This window comes from Lepisosteus platostomus, chromosome 3 (assembly GCF_059453375.1).
Source record: "Lepisosteus platostomus isolate fLepPlt1 chromosome 3, fLepPlt1.hap1, whole genome shotgun sequence".
Lineage (NCBI taxonomy): Eukaryota > Metazoa > Chordata > Actinopteri > Semionotiformes > Lepisosteidae > Lepisosteus > Lepisosteus platostomus.
The window spans coordinates 2,591,173-2,609,248 of NC_142613.1; the positions used below are offsets into that span (position 1 = coordinate 2,591,173).

The 18,076-nt window shown below is 46.3% G+C and overlaps 3 protein-coding genes across 3 annotated transcripts in view; all 3 read right to left on the minus strand.

Annotated features, from left to right (window-relative positions):
• Positions 1-18,076, minus strand: part of LOC148674065 (uncharacterized) — a 117,421-nt gene that overhangs the window by 47,566 nt on the left and 51,779 nt on the right. The gene's annotated exons all lie outside the window — the stretch shown is intronic.
• LOC148674069 (uncharacterized) lies at positions 10,589-11,772 on the minus strand. Its single transcript, XM_088627148.1, has one exon. It carries the CDS (start codon positions 11,770-11,772, stop codon positions 11,116-11,118), a length of 657 nt encoding a protein of 218 aa, XP_088483274.1. The 3' UTR covers positions 10,589-11,115.
• LOC148674070 (uncharacterized) lies at positions 13,353-17,992 on the minus strand. Its single transcript, XM_088623808.1, has 2 exons — positions 16,143-17,992; positions 13,353-15,017 (listed from the first exon to the last, which is right to left on the minus strand). Exons 1-2 carry the CDS (start codon positions 17,377-17,379, stop codon positions 13,534-13,536), a joined length of 2,721 nt encoding a protein of 906 aa, XP_088479934.1. The 5' UTR covers positions 17,380-17,992; the 3' UTR covers positions 13,353-13,533.

Sequence of the window (18,076 nt, forward strand, 5' to 3'; positions counted from 1 at the left end):
CTTGGTCAGTTCAAATCTGGGATTAAAATATCTCACCTACAGGAATTTTGGTTTCCTTCAGGAGATCTTGGCAAAATGTCCTATATTTGTTAAAACCTGTTACTATTCAGGTGTGATTCTCACAGGTTTAAAATTTTAGAGTTCTTAACTCATGTTTTTGCCATTCATTTGACATTAACAAGCAGAGCACAGTTTTTACTTGAATGCATACGACACCTAGTGTTGTGATTTAATGTGAATTCAATTTTCTGTTTACACTTTTGTAAAGAAATTAAGTAAGTGATGGGGAAACACATCCAGTGCTTTTTACATTCTTTTTCCAATAAGGAATAACGGATGTTAGTTTATTAGTTGAAAATTTTAACTTTCTATGCAAGCAATGGTGAGTGTCATACCTGATATTGCCACTAGGGGGACCACTCGGTATTATAAGCGGGACCTGTCCAAGATCAATCCTGAGCTGTTTTCTTGCTGGAAGCAAGTTGCTACCACAGTGTGCAGGACCCTCAGCAATGACCTCTGTCCACAGACCTCACAGTTTCCTCTCAGAGACATCAGGACAGTTCAGCCCTCTGTTTCTCAAAGATGGATTCTGGTGCTGGGCGCTGGTGCTGGCTTTCCTTCAAGAACACCCCCTTGTTGAAACGTTGTCTACTAGAGCTGTCAGCTTTCAGAGGAAACGGAAACAGGCGGAGCCCCCTCCTGAGCTTTCGATCTTGATCTTTGCAAACTGTTATTTTTTTAATTTTGTGGTTGTTCAGTACGTGCTGTGCCTCTCACTGAACAGGTTTCCAAAAATGTTTCTCTGGAGAAGCAGTGTTATAACTCTTATCACACCCCTTTTATTCAGCAGGTATGACTCCACTAAAGTGTTTTTTATTTCAAGAAATTGAAATTTAACCGAGTACTATAAAGTGCTGCAATGTGGCATTTGGGCACAAGATTAATCAGAAAAAAGCAAATCCATTCTTTAAATTTTTTGAAAAGCTCAGATTTACAGTCTTAATGGAACTTGTGTGCAAGTGTTATTGGGTTCTGGTACCAAGAGAGCATAGTGATTCTTATTACTGTTGTTCAGTCATAATGTTCACAGATGTGTGGTGCAGCTGATCATGTTCAGGGTATTTTAACAAGTGATCCTATTAACACAAAATCACTATTCGATTAAGCTTTATCCAGCCATACACTATGGAGCAAGAAACTCAATCTGGCTATGATTAAGAACAAAGACAATAAGGACCTTCAGATAAAGACCTTTCTTTTCACCCAGTGTGACAATATCCTTGCACATCAAAAACAGAAAGACAAGAAATCTAGACTGAGACATCTAGTCAAAGCACCTGAGTTCCATCGGCCAACCTGCTTGTTCTGTACAGGTCCTGGGGGTGAGACATGAAGGAAGAGCTACTGTACTCGGCACTGACAGCAGATCCAAGACTCCCATGAAGACGTCCTGCTCACGCCATCCCCACTAGACCAGCCCTCGGACACTTACACTGCTCTCGCTATTGGACACCAGCAAGGTCAGTGCTTCACTTACAAAAATCTGCTTTGTGGAGGAATTTTATGAGAATTTTTTTTTAACCAAGTGTAAAAGTGTGGACCTACGATACTTAAACTATTTCCGCCCTCAGACTGGTCCAGTTCTCAAGACTGCAGCACCAGTCAGGTAATCTTGTCCAGAAACATCACTATCGGAGAGCGACTCCACAGATCTCATGCAGGTACAGCCTGCTTGAATCCCAGAAACACACACTTCAGCTTTACATTAAAAACACCTACCTGTGAATTTTATATTTATAATAAAGTGTTTTCAGTGATTTAGATGCATGTATTTTACCTGCTAAAAGAGAACGTCTTTGCCCCAATTATCATTATTTCATTATTATGTGTCTGTCTCTGCCCTCAAGATCCAGTCTGCTTTCCAAACTATAACTACTACTACAGCAGCAGCATGAAGTTGGTTTTTTTTTTGTTTTATAATTGTAAATCACAACAATGAAAATTGTGTTATGTTTCTAAATATTATGAAAAAAGTTATAAATTCTGACCCACTCATCAATGCCTCACTTATTTGTACACATTAAATTAAACAGACCACAAACATGTGAGTACTTCTGTATCAATTGTGAGCTAAGGATTGTGAAGGAGGTAAAAAAAAAGCTAAATTTAATGTTTTTTCTTTCTGGGTATTAGCAACAATTTTAAGACACTGTATTACGTGCGTATTACGAGGATGTGGTTCAGACCGACTCTGCACTTTCTCACACTTATATACTGACCTGGGAGTCACTCCCCCTGCTGCTCAGAAATGACTGCAGTTACAAGAAGTCAATTACAGAAGAGGTCCAGGGCCCCGGCAGCTGGGATGATACTACTACCTGCACAGGTAGGTACACTATCAGTACAGCATTAGAAAACCGCTCCCCAGCATTCATGCCAACACTCTGCCTGAATCCCAGAAACAAACACCTGAAATTGCCATTAATGAAGGGTGTGGTGTGCAGCTGAGTACTGCAGCCTCACAGCGCTGGGGCCCTGGGTTCAGTCACTGGGGTCTATCTGTGTGGAGTTTGCATGGTCTCCATGTGTCTGTGTGGGTTTTCTCTGGGTGCTCCTGTTTCCTCCCACAGTCCACAGACATGCTGGTACTGTAGGTTAAACAGCCCTGGTGTAAGAGTGTCCTGCAATGGCCTGGCATCCTGCCCAGGGTTACCCTGCCTTGAGCCCATTGCTTGCTGGAATAGACTCCAGCTCCCCTGGGTTCTTAGTGTTTGTCCAGTGAAAACACCAACATTGATCTGTCCTGTACAGCTTGCAGCAGGACCCACGGCCCGTATCAAAATTTCCTGTTTCAGTGCTGGTTTGTCCATTTCATCCTTCCAACATGCACAATTCAGCAGGGTTAGAAAATAGCTGCAGAGCACCAGGCTGAGGAAGGTACAGATACAGGCTCTTGGGCTGTAGCTGTACACTGTCTGTGTGGAGTCTGCATGTTTGCATCACATTGATGGAGGTTATTTGCAGGGAGGTCCAGCCCCACTGGCTGGGTCAGTTTGCTCTGTGCACCAGAGAGGAGCTCTGAGCTCTCAGTCCCCCCTTCAGTCTGCAAAGAGGAACAAGGATGAGCTGAGTTCTACTCGCAGGTGGATGAATCACTCAAGTACGGATCTTGAACTCAGAGGAGGAGAGGAGACTGGCCTTGGGGGAGCAGGTCTGCTGTCCCCCTCACTGCAGCCTGATTCTCACATCAGCACGACCCCAGAACACAGCCCAGACGAGACATTTACCAAAAACATGGCGTCTTTATTTCAGCTTCACTTCTACTGCGCTTGGTTTCTTTTTTGCAAGGATTAACTTTTCTTTACAGAAAATACAATTCATACAGGCTCTGAAAAACCCATTTTTGTGCTAAAGCAAAACTTTGCTTCTTTCCCCCCCAAACTGCTCTTCTTCAAGGCACTGAAAACAAGCTCTTGTTAAGGTTCTGGGATAGAAGAACGAAAAAGCCCAAATAAAATCATTACAGAATAAACAGGTTCAAAGACAAACTGAGCAATACATCTCCATAAAAATAACTTCAGATTATTTTAACAAAGGGTTAATCTTGGGAAAACGCTTGTGCTAGCCAAACTTGCCTTCCTTCAGTCCTCGACTGCCAGTGAAATAAAGTGACAAATCACCCCCAGCGATGTGCCTTCCCTACTGCAGCTGAGCACACTGGTGAGGAGCAGTGCTGTGTGGGTGCAGACGGGGCGCTGGGCCTGCCTGTGCATTTACTCCTGAACCCTGCTGTCTGGGCAGAAGGAAACTGGAAGTGGGGGTGCTGGCCAAGAGAGTGAGGGGTAAGCCTGGATATGGGGGGTGACTGATATCTGGATAGCGCCGAGTCCGAGGTCGGGGAGAAGACAGAGCCTTCCCGAGGGAAGGAGAAAGAGAGGGATGGAGCAGGAGAGCATGACAGAGGTGAGAGATGTACAAGGAGACACAGAGTCATTTACACATTCAGTACGTGGACAGTGTCCATTAACACATTAACACTGCCCTGAAGCTACAGTGCCTTGCGAAAGTATTCGGCCCCCTTGAACTTTTCAACCTTTTGCCACATTTCAGGCTTCAAACATAAAGATATAATTTTTTTATTTTATGTGAAGAATCACCAACAAGTGGGACACAATTGTGAAGTGGAACGAAATCTATTGGATTTTTGAAACTTTTTTAACTAATAAAAAAATGAAAAGTGGGGCGTGCAAAATTATTCGGCCCCTTTACTTTCAGTGCAGCAAACTCACTCCAGAAGTTCAGCGAGGATCTCTGAATGATCCAATGTTGTCCTGAATGACTGATGGTGATAAATAGAATCCACCTGTGTGTAATCAAGTCTCTGTATAAATGCACCTGCTCTGTGATAGTCTCAAGGTTCTGTTGAAAGCGCAGAGAGCATCATGAAGACCAAGGAACACACCAGGCAGGTCCGTAATACTGTTGTGGAGAAGTTTAAAGCCGGATTTGGATACAAAAAGATTTCCCAAGCTTCAAACATCCCAAGGAGCACTGTGCAAGCGATCATCTTGAAATGGAAGGAGTATCAGACGACTGCAAATCTACCAAGACCTGGCCGTCCCTCTAAACTTTCAGCTCAGACAGGGAGAAGACTGAGCAGAGATGCAGCCAAGAGGCCCATGATCACTCTGGATGAACTGCAGAGAACTACAGCTGAGGTGGGAGAGTCTGTCCATAGGACAACAATCAGTCTTACACTGCACAAATCTGGCCTTTATGGAAGAGTGGCAAGAAGAAAGCCATTTCTCAAAGATATCCATAAAAAGTCTCGTCTAAAGTTTGCCACAAGCCACCTGGGAGACACCCCAAACATGTGGAAGAAGGTGCTCTGGTCAGATGAAACCAAAATCGAACTTTTTGGCCACAATGCAAAACGATATGTTTGGCGTAAAAGCAACACAGCTCATCACCCTCAACACACCATCCCCACTGTCAAACATGGTGGTGGCAGCATCATGGTTTGGGCCTGCTTTTCTTCAGCAGGGACAGGGAAGATGGTTAAAATTGAGGGGAAGATGGATGCAGCCAAATACAGGACCATTCTGGATGAAAACCTGTTGGAGTCTGCAAAAGACCTGAAACTGGGACGGAGATTTATCTTCCAACAAGACAATGATCCCAAACATACAGCAAAATCTACAAAGGAATGGTTCACAAATAAACGTATCCAGGTGTTTGAATGGCCAAGTCAAAGTCCAGACCTGAATCCAATCGAGAATCTGTGGAAAGAGCTGAAAACTGCTGTTCACAAACGCTCTCCATCCAACCTCACTGAGCTCGAGCTGTTTTGCAAGGAAGAATGGGCAAGAATTTCAGTCTCTCGATGTGCAAAACTGATAGAGACATACCCCAAGCGACTTGCAGCTGTAATCGCAGCAAAAGGTGGCTCTACAAAGTATTAACGCAAGGGGGCCGAATAATTTTGCACGCCCCACTTTTCATTTTTTTATTAGTTAAAAAAGTTTCAAAAATCCAATAGATTTCGTTCCACTTCACAATTGTGTCCCACTTGTTGGTGATTCTTCACATAAAATAAAAAATTTATATCTTTATGTTTGAAGCCTGAAATGTGGCAAAAGGTTGAAAAGTTCAAGGGGGTCGAATACTTTCGCAAGGCACTGTACCTCCCTCTCCCTCTCTCTCTCACGTCTTGTGATGGAGTGGAAGAGGCTGCCCTGTTGGGGCTGTTCTGGAGACTTCAGCAGGCAGCAGACGGGCCTGAAGATGGGCGCGTCACTCCGGGGCCAAGGGGGGGGTGGGGGTTGCGGACAGACTGGCAGACCAAGGACACAGCCGGCCTCCCTCTCTCCTTCCGGCCCCTCGCCTCTCCAGCGCTCTCCTCCCTCCATTCTGACTCTCAAGGGCCTTGCAGACCGGCGGAGGAGCAGCCCGGCAGGGTCCAGATCCCTTCGGATTCAGACGGAAACACGTGGAGACAAACCGCAGACGCTCTGACTCTCCCCCTCCTCCGTTTTTCCCCGTTAGTTTCCTTTCCCCATCTTCCCACCTCTCTCGCTCTCCTCTCACCTCTTCGTCTTGCCCGGCTCTCTCACCCTTTTCCGAACGGATTTCTTGCCTGACCGGCTGGAGGGCAGTAGCTCCGCTGCCCTGGTCCGTCTCTCTCCCTCTGTCCCCTGGCCCCCGCGAGAGGGAGTGCGTCTCTCCGTCTTAATCCAGTGCACCCCCTCTCTCCGTGTGCTGTGGGGAGGGGAGTCTGAACTTCGCCCTCCTGTCTCCCGTGATGAAAGGGTCTGGAGGGGTTTTTTTGTGAACAGGCAGCAGAAACCCGCCGCTCATCGCAGCTGGCTCCTCGCGCACTCAGAATCTGCTCTTTTTGTTTCATGGACACACATTTGGAAGCGAGACCCCACATGCCATGTTTCTGTTTCTATTGTATCTGCTTCTGGTGTGTGTGTTCTGGACGGAGAAGAAGGAGAAGGGACTGTAGGCGACACGGGTGGTTGGAAAAGGTCGACAGGCTTGGTTTCTTGGTGCTACTTATTCCCCGACAGGTATATTTCTCTTTCTCTCTGTCCCTGTCCTCCTCACTCTCCTCCTAACTCCCTCCTCCAAAGCCCAGACTTTCTCACTGTCCCCTGCTCCTTGATTTGATTATTTCCAGCTCTGGGTTCTGATAATGATGGTTATTATTATATTATTGTTATATTATTATTATTATTATTATTATTATTATTGGTATTGTTATTATTATAGACACACATTTCTCTCGTGGGTTTGTGGTCAATCTTTTCATTTCAAAGTTGCCTTTTTGGTTTCTTTTCCTCTTGATAGAAATAAAGGTTCAGGAATTGTTTTAGGAACTTTCAGCTGCGTGTTGGTATCCGTGTTGGGGGCAGTGTGTGTGTTTGAAGGGGGGATGATTGGGTGTGTGTGTGTGTGAGGGGAGAACAGTCTGGTATACTGATAAGAGTGACCCCGGGTGAGATTTGTATGTGTCCTTGATTTCACAGCCGACAGGAATTCAAGTTGCTGTTCAGTGACATGTGCTGGAAGTTCCAGCGACGGCCGCACGGTGGCAGCATCGTTGCGCAATCACGCTGTCTGCAGCTGAACATTAAACTCGTGAAGGCGGACCCTTCTGCACGCATTCAATAGAGCTGTGCGTGGACTGCCAGTGGTCCGCTCTCCTGCCCCTGCGCTGAGGTGCCCCCTCGCCTCACCCTGACCCCGAGTTCCTCCAGGCACGTCAGCCCTGGAGCCTGGAGACCTGTTACTGCACCTCGGAGGGTTGAACACACCAAGCATTGTTTTTCCTTGCAAAGGAACAAGTAATAGGTTTATTCCATGCTGAAAAAATGAAGAAAGAGAACACAACGTTTCGGCCGTGGAGCCTTCTTCAGGTGTCAATTGTTTTTCCTTAGCGACACGCATGTGGCGACATTTTAAGATAAGATATTGTAACGCAACAGCGGTTCAGGCGGGCGCCCTTGCCGCATCAGGTCGGCCCGGCACCGTCGGGGGCTCGAACCCAGGACTCCCGCGTCACTTAACAGGGACACAGCCCGGTGAGCTAAAGAGGGATCTCTATGTATCCCAGTGGCTGTAATCCTGTTATTACAGGGAAGGGCAGAGCGGTAAGCCGGCTCTTACACACCACTGACGGCCATAAGCGTTACAATATAAACTCGTATCTTTAAAAAAAAATACGGGCTGAACTGAGTTCATCGGCTCTTTTCCTTTGCGCTGGTGGTTTTCAGGCCAGGGCGGTACTGGTAGCAGTATATGTAGCCACTAGAGGGCGCCGGTCTAATTCTTTCGGGAGGCTGCTAATCGTGTCGTGTTGCAAGAAACAGGCGGCAGTTTCGCCGTTTAATCAGCGCTCATATGGTGCAAGTAGCTCTACCAGCCCGCAGCTCCCGGCTACCTGGATGGGAGACTCCTGGGAAACTCAGGCTGCTGCTGGAAGAGGTGTTAGTGGGGCCAGCAGGGGGCGCTCACCCCGTGGTCCATGTGGGTCCTAATGCCCCAGTATAGTGACGGGGACACTATACTGTAAACAGGCACCGTCCTTCGGATTAGATGAAAAACCGAGGTTCTGACTCTCTGTGGTCATTAAAAATACCAGGGCGTTTCTCGAAAAGAGTAGGGGTGTTACCCCAGTGTCCTGGCGGGGTTACCTGCGGTCAAGGCCGCAGACACGGTCTCCTGATTACCGGTTCGGTTCTCCTGCGCCGTTGTGTGTCGGGGGGGCGGAGTGACTTCTCCCCCCGCGAAAAAACAAGGCGCTATATCCCGGGAACCAGAGCAGCACAGCGGTCACTACGCATCGGCACGAACCGCCCAAGCGCAGCACCAACTCGCCGTCTGTGCCGTCCGCGGGGAGGCCAACCTCTTCAAACTGCCCTGAGGCGAGAGAGAAGGGACAGGTCACCCCTGTTATTACGTCATTACGGGTGGAAATGAGCGGGAACGCAGCGCCCCGCGAGTGGCGGCAGACGCGCCTCGCCGCAAGCTCGAGGGTTTTCAAATCTGCCTGTGAGTGATTGGCACCAGCACGCAGCCAATCACCTGTCTCGGCGGGTGCCTGGGGGCCCCGCCTACACTGCAGAGAAGCGACGATGATTGGCCCGCAGGTTTGTTGTGTAACGTCTCTGGCCGGTTGTTGGGCTGAGGTCGGGCGTCACAGGTTAGTCAAAATAACTGATAATATTTGACATAAATTGTGGATATAGTCACCTGTTATTTGTTAAATACTAATTGTAGCATGTCTACCGTTTTGTTCGAAGGTTGTTTTAACTATACAAAGGACAAGTTAGTCATTTGGGTCAATAATCTTGCTTTGAGGTAAACTTCTAGAAACAGCTTGTACGAGTTTAGGGGTGTGTGACAGACAGTACAGGGGGACCCTGTTAATAAAGGCAGGAAAGGCTCCTGCAGGGCTCCAAACGGCCACAGGGAGGAGATCATCTTCAGAGTTTAAAAGATGTAAACTGGACAGCGATAACCCTGTTTCTCCAGTGTGTTTTATGGCGCTTAGCCGGGGGAAGTCAGGATTTGACCGGTCAGTCACATGCTGTGCTTTGGTCTAATTGAGCTGCTCATGTCCCTATTTCAGTGTCTCTTCGTATGAAGCTTATTTAAAAACACAGAGATTATTTCTACAAGCAAGACTAAAATGTGTCCATGTGGTTCGGTTGATGGATCTGCAATGTTGTCAGCCTGTCTCTCTGGTAATTTGTAAAGACTTGGTATGAAACAGGTCTCAGTTCAGTGCAGGTGTTTCCTTTCTACTTGAGAGGAATCCCTATTGGAAAAATGGACATTTCTGACAGAAGAGTTGACAGTTGTTCCAAGTGGGAGCTTTTCTTACCGTACCTCCGCTTTCAGCAACAGCTCAGTCTTAAGAGGGTCATGGTGAAGTGGAGCCCAGCCCCGCAGACACAGGGCTCTCGACTGGACCACAGCCTGGACAGGACGCCAGCCCATCGCAGGGCAGTGACGCTCTCCAGCAGACTCTACCTAGAGAGCTGTGAGTGCACTGCTCATGAGGTTAGACCAGACTGGGGGGCAGTAAAAGACACCCACTCTACTAGCAAATAAAGGTGTTCGTGCTTATACTGACAGACCTGTGTGGGGTACTATTGGTGTTCTTTGAAACCAAAGTTTGCAGTCAGGTAGTGTCTTATACTGGCGTTACACTACACGACTGTTCCTAGGATTTCCAGTCGTGGCCTTCATTTACACGATCGTAAGAAAACCACAGCGAGTTGTAGAGAGTCGCATCGCGCGCCCATTACCGTCAGTTGTGTAGTGTGACATCCCCAGGGACTCAGTCATATTGCTCTTAATAGCCCCTACAACTCTCTGCGACTGGCTACGACAAACTCAGACAGGTTTGATTTTCTCGTAGCCAGTCGCCAGTCGCAGGGGTGGGCTCTTGTGTCTGCGACAGTCACAGCCAATGAGCGCGCAAGTGGAAGTACAGTGCGGCTGCAAGGAAAGAGGGAAAGCGAGTGTGTTGGACTGGGCAAATGGAGGAGAGGCTCGTCGAACTGTGGAGCCAGCACAGATGTCTGTTCGGCGTTTCGTGTTTGTTCACTTTTGTGCGCTGCTCCTCCTCTTGCTCCACGTTGATTGGCTGACAAAATGAGGTGACCTTGCGGTACTTTCGCGGCGCGATACGAGATGTGGAACCGGGATGAAAAGTCATGAGGGAATCGTGTGATTAGTCACCCCCTGCGATTCCTAGTCGTATCATTTGACACACTCTAGGACAGAAAAGGCAGCCAGACTCAGCAACTGCAGTCGTTAAATTTGACATGCTCTCCGACTAGAGGTCGTGTCGAGTCCTGTAGCCAGACGCCGGCTTAAGGGACGACAGTATTGTGTCAAGAGCATTCTGGAGACAGTGGGCCAGCAGAGAGGGGGTGCAGTGACTCTCCTGCACAGTGAGAGGTGCTGGGGGAGCCTTTCCCTAAACTGAATCATAGGAACCTGAGAGACTCTTTAAAGGTGGTTCAGGAGACAGACTGGATGAGAAGTATAAAAGATTGCATTGCTCAAGTTTCACTGAGACTCTATTTATTTAAAACCACTGAGCACAAAGAAGGTTACTTGTGCTGTTCTTCGTGAAAAGTTATATAAAGGTTATATCTCTTTAAAGACAGTACAAGAAACATGAAATCAGGCCAATGAATGAAAATTGTCTATGAATTCAATACAGAAAAAGGGTCACAGAGAACACAATATACATCAATGTTTTATAGAAAACAGGAAAATAAAAGAAAACACATTTCAGAAATGCTCTTTAACTCCCTTGTCAGATCATCAGTGTAACAATTCAATAGTATCCCAGTAAAATTATTTTACATCTGTCAAAAATTTGAACAAAATGAGTTTCTTGTGGTGTATTCACTAACATGTACTTGCATGGTGCCAAAACTTATATGGAACAATAACTTTTATTTGCTGCTTTTCAGTTTAATAATATCTTTATCAGAATGTTAGAAAGGGGACATGTATATGGTAACATCAGTCAGTCCTGTATGTCTCACTTAATATGCACTTAATTCTCATTTGTATAGTATGCTTTCAACCTATCTTATTTTTTACTTTTTGTAAAATCTCTGAGGCACTGTCCTTTACCCACTCTTTCCAAGTCTTCTCTTCCTGTGGAAGCAGACTCTCTCCACTGGCCACCTTCTGCACTATCACAGCTCCTTCTCTGACTCGCTGTAGTTCTCTGATGCGCTCCAGGTATCCAGGCTTGGCTTCGTGCTCCTCAGCCAGTATCATCAGGTCAATGTAATCTGGGGTCCTGAGAGGGTCAGGCCGCAGAGCGATCTCTTTCAGACGCTTCAGAGTGCAACTCAGTTTTTCAATTAATTGTAAGACGTCTTTCTGTACCTCTTTGTATGTCTTCTGAAGCTGTTTGACAACTTCCTCTGCACTCATCTTTTTCCCCTTTGCTACCTCAAACTGAGTTTTCAGATCCTCATATGTTCTTTTCTCTTTTCTCGTTATGTATTCCCATCTGTACTTCTGATTAAAATGTACATTCCAGACACATTTCTTTTTACAAATCCTACAGTTTCCTTTTTTATCCATTGCCCAACAACCTTTCTTATCATTATCATTAGGAATTTGACAGGAATAGTGACAGGTGGTATGACACACTTGGCAGTTGGTGATGTACAGTGCCTTGCGAAAGTATTCGGCCCCCTTGAACTTTTCAACCTTTTGCCACATTTCAGGCTTCAAACATAAAGATATAATTTTTTTATTTTATGTGAAGAATCACCAACAAGTGGGACACAATTGTGAAGTGGAACGAAATCTATTGGATTTTTGAAACTTTTTTAACTAATAAAAAAATGAAAAGTGGGGCGTGCAAAATTATTCGGCCCCCTTGCGTTAATACTTTGTAGAGCCACCTTTTGCTGCGATTACAGCTGCAAGTCGCTTGGGGTATGTCTCTATCAGTTTTGCACATCGAGAGACTGAAATTCTTGCCCATTCTTCCTTGCAAAACAGCTCGAGCTCAGTGAGGTTGGATGGAGAGCGTTTGTGAACAGCAGTTTTCAGCTCTTTCCACAGATTCTCGATTGGATTCAGGTCTGGACTTTGACTTGGCCATTCAAACACCTGGATACGTTTATTTGTGAACCATTCCTTTGTAGATTTTGCTGTATGTTTGGGATCATTGTCTTGTTGGAAGATAAATCTCCGTCCCAGTTTCAGGTCTTTTGCAGACTCCAACAGGTTTTCATCCAGAATGGTCCTGTATTTGGCTGCATCCATCTTCCCCTCAATTTTAACCATCTTCCCTGTCCCTGCTGAAGAAAAGCAGGCCCAAACCATGATGCTGCCACCACCATGTTTGACAGTGGGGATGGTGTGTTGAGGGTGATGAGCTGTGTTGCTTTTACGCCAAACATATCGTTTTGCATTGTGGCCAAAAAGTTCGATTTTGGTTTCATCTGACCAGAGCACCTTCTTCCACATGTTTGGGGTGTCTCCCAGGTGGCTTGTAGCAAACTTTAGACGAGACTTTTTATGGATATCTTTGAGAAATGGCTTTCTTCTTGCCACTCTTCCATAAAGGCCAGATTTGTGCAGTGTAAGACTGATTGTTGTCCTATGGACAGACTCTCCCACCTCAGCTGTAGTTCTCTGCAGTTCATCCAGAGTGATCATGGGCCTCTTGGCTGCATCTCTGATCAGTCTTCTCCTTGTCTGAGCTGAAAGTTTAGAGGGAAGGCCAGGTCTTGGTAGATTTGCAGTGGTCTGATACTCCTTCCATTTCAAGATGATCGCTTGCACAGTGCTCCTTGGGATGTTTGAAGCTTGGGAAATCTTTTTGTATCCAAATCCGGCTTTAAACTTCTCCACAACAGTATTACGGACCTGCCTGGTGTGTTCCTTGGTCTTCATGATGCTCTCTGCGCTTTCAACAGAACCTTGAGACTATCACAGAGCAGGTGCATTTATACAGAGACTTGATTACACACAGGTGGATTCTATTTATCACCATCAGTCATTTAGGACAACATTGGATCATTCAGAGATCCTCGCTGAACTTCTGGAGTGAGTTTGCTGCACTGAAAGTAAAGGGGCCGAATAATTTTGCACGCCCCACTTTTCATTTTTTTATTAGTTAAAAAAGTTTCAAAAATCCAATAGATTTCGTTCCACTTCACAATTGTGTCCCACTTGTTGGTGATTCTTCACATAAAATAAAAAATTTATATCTTTATGTTTGAAGCCTGAAATGTGGCAAAAGGTTGAAAAGTTCAAGGGGGCCGAATACTTTCGCAAGGCACTGTAGTTTCCAGTCTCAGAGATATCTTCCTTTACTGCCTCTGTGACCTCTACTTCATACTCAAAGTTCTTGTTTTGCTCTATACAGTGTTTGTGACGTTCCAGTGCTTCTTGTGTCTGTTCCAATTCATTGAGTGTCGTCAGTCTGACTCTGATCTTGGGCTGCAGCCCCTCCACTGTCACCTCCAGTCAATTGCGCTCCTCCAGGACCTCCTTTGTCAGCTGCAGACTTCTGGTTTGCATGGTGTTCAAATAGTTAAAGAATGTAGTCATGCTTTCTGAACCCATCTGCCAGAACATTTTGTCAAACATACTCTGATGTGAACTTCCTGTTGATCCCTTATTAGAAGCAAACAAGACTGAGTTGTTGAATTTGAAATGGCGAGGAGTGCCATTTTTCTCTTTGGCACAACAGACATCAGCAGCTTTGATGGCCTCTAAAACAGGTGGAGCCTGCCCGTCAGCAAAGGTGACCAGAACTACAATATTGTCTGCAACGTCTTTTCCAAATATCGAGAGAATTGAGTCAAAGATGTACTTCTGTGTGTGTGTGAGACGTGCTAAAGCAGACTGGACCACAAAACACACTGCGTCAAGACTAAAGATACCATTCTTATCAGAAAAGAAGTCTCTGATCTTCTGGGTGATTATTTTGTCCTGTCCAATCCCTCTGGTGTCCCCAAACCCTGGAGTGTCCACAATAGTGAGAGAGTAGGGAACCCTGAACCCTTCACTGTGGTGGATCTGATAGGCTGTGATCTCAGAGGTCTGACTCTCAGCCTGTGTCCTGTTGGTCTCTTCATGTATCAGTTTGAACCTGCTCTCATCCTCCCACTCCACTCCCAGGATGTAGTTGATCATCCCGTTGATGAGGGTGGTCTTCCCCGAGCCCGTCGCTCCCAGGAGCACGATCGTTCTGTTTCTACTGTTCACTGCTGGTTTTCCAAAGCTGAGTTTGGAACAGGTACTGCCTTTATCTTTAGACAGATTAAGCCTGTAAATTGAAGGTTTGCCCTTGTTTATTAAAGTGCACTTCTTGGGGTCGCCTGTAATTCGCTTCACAGGTGTTGTTTCTGCTGTTGTGATCACCACTTCATCACTCGGTACGCTGGTCCCAAGATCCCCACAGTCACACAGGACTCTGATTCTGTAGGATGTTTTCTTTGTCAAGCCTTCCATAGAAAATGAATTCTGTTCTTTGTTCGTTTTCTTCTTCAGCCACTGATCAGATGTGTCCTTTCTGCTCTGTACTCCTTCCTCTCTGTATTCAATGATGTATCCCAGAATACTGACCCCCTCTCCAACAGCAGAAGGATTTTCCCATGTTATTGTGATGGAAGTTGGAAACACCTGGAGAGCTGAGGGGTTTCTGGGGGGGCTTGTTGGCAGAGTCTCCACACTGATGATGTCACTGCTCACTATGTATCCCAGCTTGCCCACTGCTGTGGATCTGAGCTCATACTCAGTGTGAGGCTGCAGCCCTGACACGGTGACAGAGTCCTGAGTGTCTTTGACAGTGACAGATTCCCACTCTACCTGCTGCTTGGGTTTATATCCCACCCTGTGCTGCAGTGTAGCAGAGCTGGCGGGGGACACCTGTACTGTCACACTGTTGTGTGTCACTGTGTGAACCTCAGGGGTGCCAGGCTTTGATGGGGGCTCAAAATGCACACCTTCATTATCCCCACTCTCATACAGAAAGATACACGCTCCTGGACACTGGTCATCTTGTTTAGCACCAACAAAGAATTTAGTTTCCTTCTGGGCCTTGTTAATATTCACTAACTCAAGGAAAACCTTCAGACACAGTTGCATCTTCTGAACAGACTCTCTCTTTACCCATCCTGTACTGGCCTGTTGTGTGTCAGTGTCTGTGTTCCTGCTCTCTGGGTGTCTGAGGTAGCTGGTCAGCTCTGACAGATATGGCTCAGGCTGGCTGAGTGAGGTGAAGCTGAAACAAACCACATTCTCAGTGTCTGGATCAAACAGCACCTGGTCCAGTTCCTCTTGTGTGGACAGCACATTTATACCACTGATCGTTCTGTTAGTCATCTTCGTTGCTGCTTTTCCAAAGCTGAGTTTGGAACAGGTACTACCTTCATCTTTAGACAGATTAAGCCTGTAAATCGAAGGTTTGCCCTTGTTTATTAAAGTGCAGTTCTTGCGGTCGCCTGTAATTCGCTTCACAGGTGTGGTATCTGCTGTTGTGATCACCACTTCACAACTCGGTGCGCTGGTCCCAAGATCCCCACAGTCACACCGGACTCTGATTCTGTAGGATGTTTTCTTTGTCAAGCCTTCAATAGAAAATGAATTCTGTTCTTTGTTCGTTTTCTTCTTCAGCCACTGATCAGATGTGTCCTCTCTGCTCTGTACTCCTTCCTCTCTGTATTCAATGATGTATCCCAGAATACTGACCCCCTCTCCAACAGCAGAAGGATTTTCCCATGTTATTGTGATGGAAGTTGGAGACACCTGGAGAGCTGAGGGTTTTCCAGGGGGGCTTGTTGGCAGAGTCTTCACTCTGATGATGTCACTGCTCACGGGGTATCCCAGCTTGCCCACTGCTGTGGATCTGAGCTCATACTCAGTGTGAGGCTGCAGCCCTGACACAGTGACAGAGTCCTGAGTGTCTTTGACAGTGACAGATTCCCACTCTTCCTGCTTCTTGGGTTTATATTCCACCCTGTGCTCCAGTGTGGCGGAGCTGGGGGGGGACATCTGTACTATCACACTGTTGTGTGTCACTGTGTGAACCTCAGGGGGGGCAGGCTTTGATGGGGTCTCAAAATACACACCTTGATAATCCCCACCCTCATACAGGAAGATACACGCTCCCGGACACTGGTCATCTTGTTTAGAATCAGCAAAGAATTTAGTTTCCTTCTGGGCCTTGTTAATATTCACTAACTCAAGGAAAACCTTCAGACACAATTTAATCTTCTGATTAGTCTCTTGGCCTAACCAGCATCCTTTGCGCTGCATACTAGAACCACTACTTTCTTCTTTGCCCCTTCTGAAATTAAGGAAGTCAAAGATTAGTTTCAGAATACCGATAATTCCATGAAATAAAACTATCCATGGCCATCCTGTGCTAGTCTGCTGTGTAAGGTAGCTGGTCAGCTCTGACAGATACGGCTCAGGCTGGCTGAGTGAGGTGAAGCTGAAACAAACCACATTCTCAGTGTCTGGATCAAACAGCACCTGGTTAAGCTCCCTGTGTAAAGACAGTACTTTTATACCACTGTCTTTCAGTTTAGTAAGATATCCACTGACTATGTCCATTTCTTGTTCTTTATTCTGCAGCCACAGTTGAAGCCTGTGAAAGTTGAAAGGTGAGTCTTCATGATGTTTTATCAGCTCTCTGAACTCTTCTTCATCTTTCCCACCACCTCTAACAGCTGGCAGGACACTGGCTAATCTATTCATGAAATTTAGTTTGTACTGAAGGACCAGTTGTTTCAGATTTTCAGTTTTTCTTTTGACTTCAGGAAAGGTTTGGGAAACTGTATGTTTCTGCAAATCGCTGCATCGTATTTCAATCACATCCAGGTTCTCCAATGCAGTCTGTGCCTGTGTGACAAAACAGTTGCTTATGTGTCTGACCAGCTTAGCAGCCTTGGAGTCCAGCTTGACCAGCGGGTACAGCCAGACCCTGATGGGCACAGCGTGTTCTCCTCCTTCTCCGAGCAGAGTCGGGAGGGCTCTGTAGACCTCAATGGCCTCTTTAAAAGTGGACGGGTTTGTCGCCAGCTGAATATCCCCATGAAATGTGCAGCTGAACTTTTCTCCAGCGGCCTTTTCCTGTTCTGTCATTTCCAGAGAGCCTTTGTCACTAATTGAGATTCCTTTCAGCTTTTCAATCGTGAGTTTCAGTTTTCCCTCGATCTCCTGCTTGTTCTCTTCTTCAGATACCTCTCTGTCAAACACAAAGTAGGCCTGAGCCCCGTACAGCACAGCTGTGACCACATGGGTGGCTGTGTCGTCCTCAAACACACTGGGATGGGTCACCTGCCCTCGGCCCAGGTGACTCATGGTCAGCTGCTCGTACCTGACAGTGGTGTTGTACTGCAGAGTGACTCTGGCCTGGCTATGGGATTTCTTCTTGTCATTGAAGTACTTGGCGGCTCCTCCCACTTCTACTAGACCCCCCAGCAGACTGGCCTTCAGTGAGGCGTCCACCTGCAGGGCCGAAGCTTTGTCATCAATGGAGTCTGAGGCAGAGACGCTGAGCTCAGTTTTATTCTGGGAGCGCACACTGGTTTTCTTCTGTAGCTCCTCATGGTCCCACAGCGTGATGGCTGCAATAGAATCAGGGTTGATTACCTAATGCTCCTGACACACTGGACAATGCCAAAGAGGTTTGTTCAGTACTAAGCTTCATATAGAGAGACACTGATGTAATAAAGAAGTTCATTAATCTTGTGATTCAACAGCTTCAGTGATAGAATTAACTGTATCATGAACCGAGAAGCTTAAAAAGACCTGTGAGGAGAGTTTAGGACATGTCAATGAAATTCAAATAAGATTGAAATTGTATTCTGTTATCCTATATTGTATATTGGCACTAAATTAATAGATTTCATCTGGAATGTTTACATGGGATCAGTGTGTCAGTCATACAGCAGCCCAGCTGGAACAGTGTGTAGTTGTGTCTGCTGTGCTGTGGGTGTATCTGGGATCAGTGTGTCAGTCATACAGCAGTCCAGCTGGAACAGTGTGTAGTTGTCTG

Bases quoted from the DNA above. Each gene is read 5' to 3' on its own strand.
- LOC148674069 (XM_088627148.1), bottom strand. From the start codon at position 11,772: ATGTGGCAAAAGGTTGAAAAGTTCAAGGGGGCCGAATACTTTCGCAAG.
- LOC148674070 (XM_088623808.1), bottom strand. From the start codon at position 17,379: ATGAGTCACCTGGGCCGAGGGCAGGTGACCCATCCCAGTGTGTTTGAG. The intron at 15,018-16,142 runs GTGTGTATTTTG...GGGATAATGAAG, and splicing joins TGAGGGTGGGGATTATCAAG to GTGTGCATTTTGAGCCCCCA.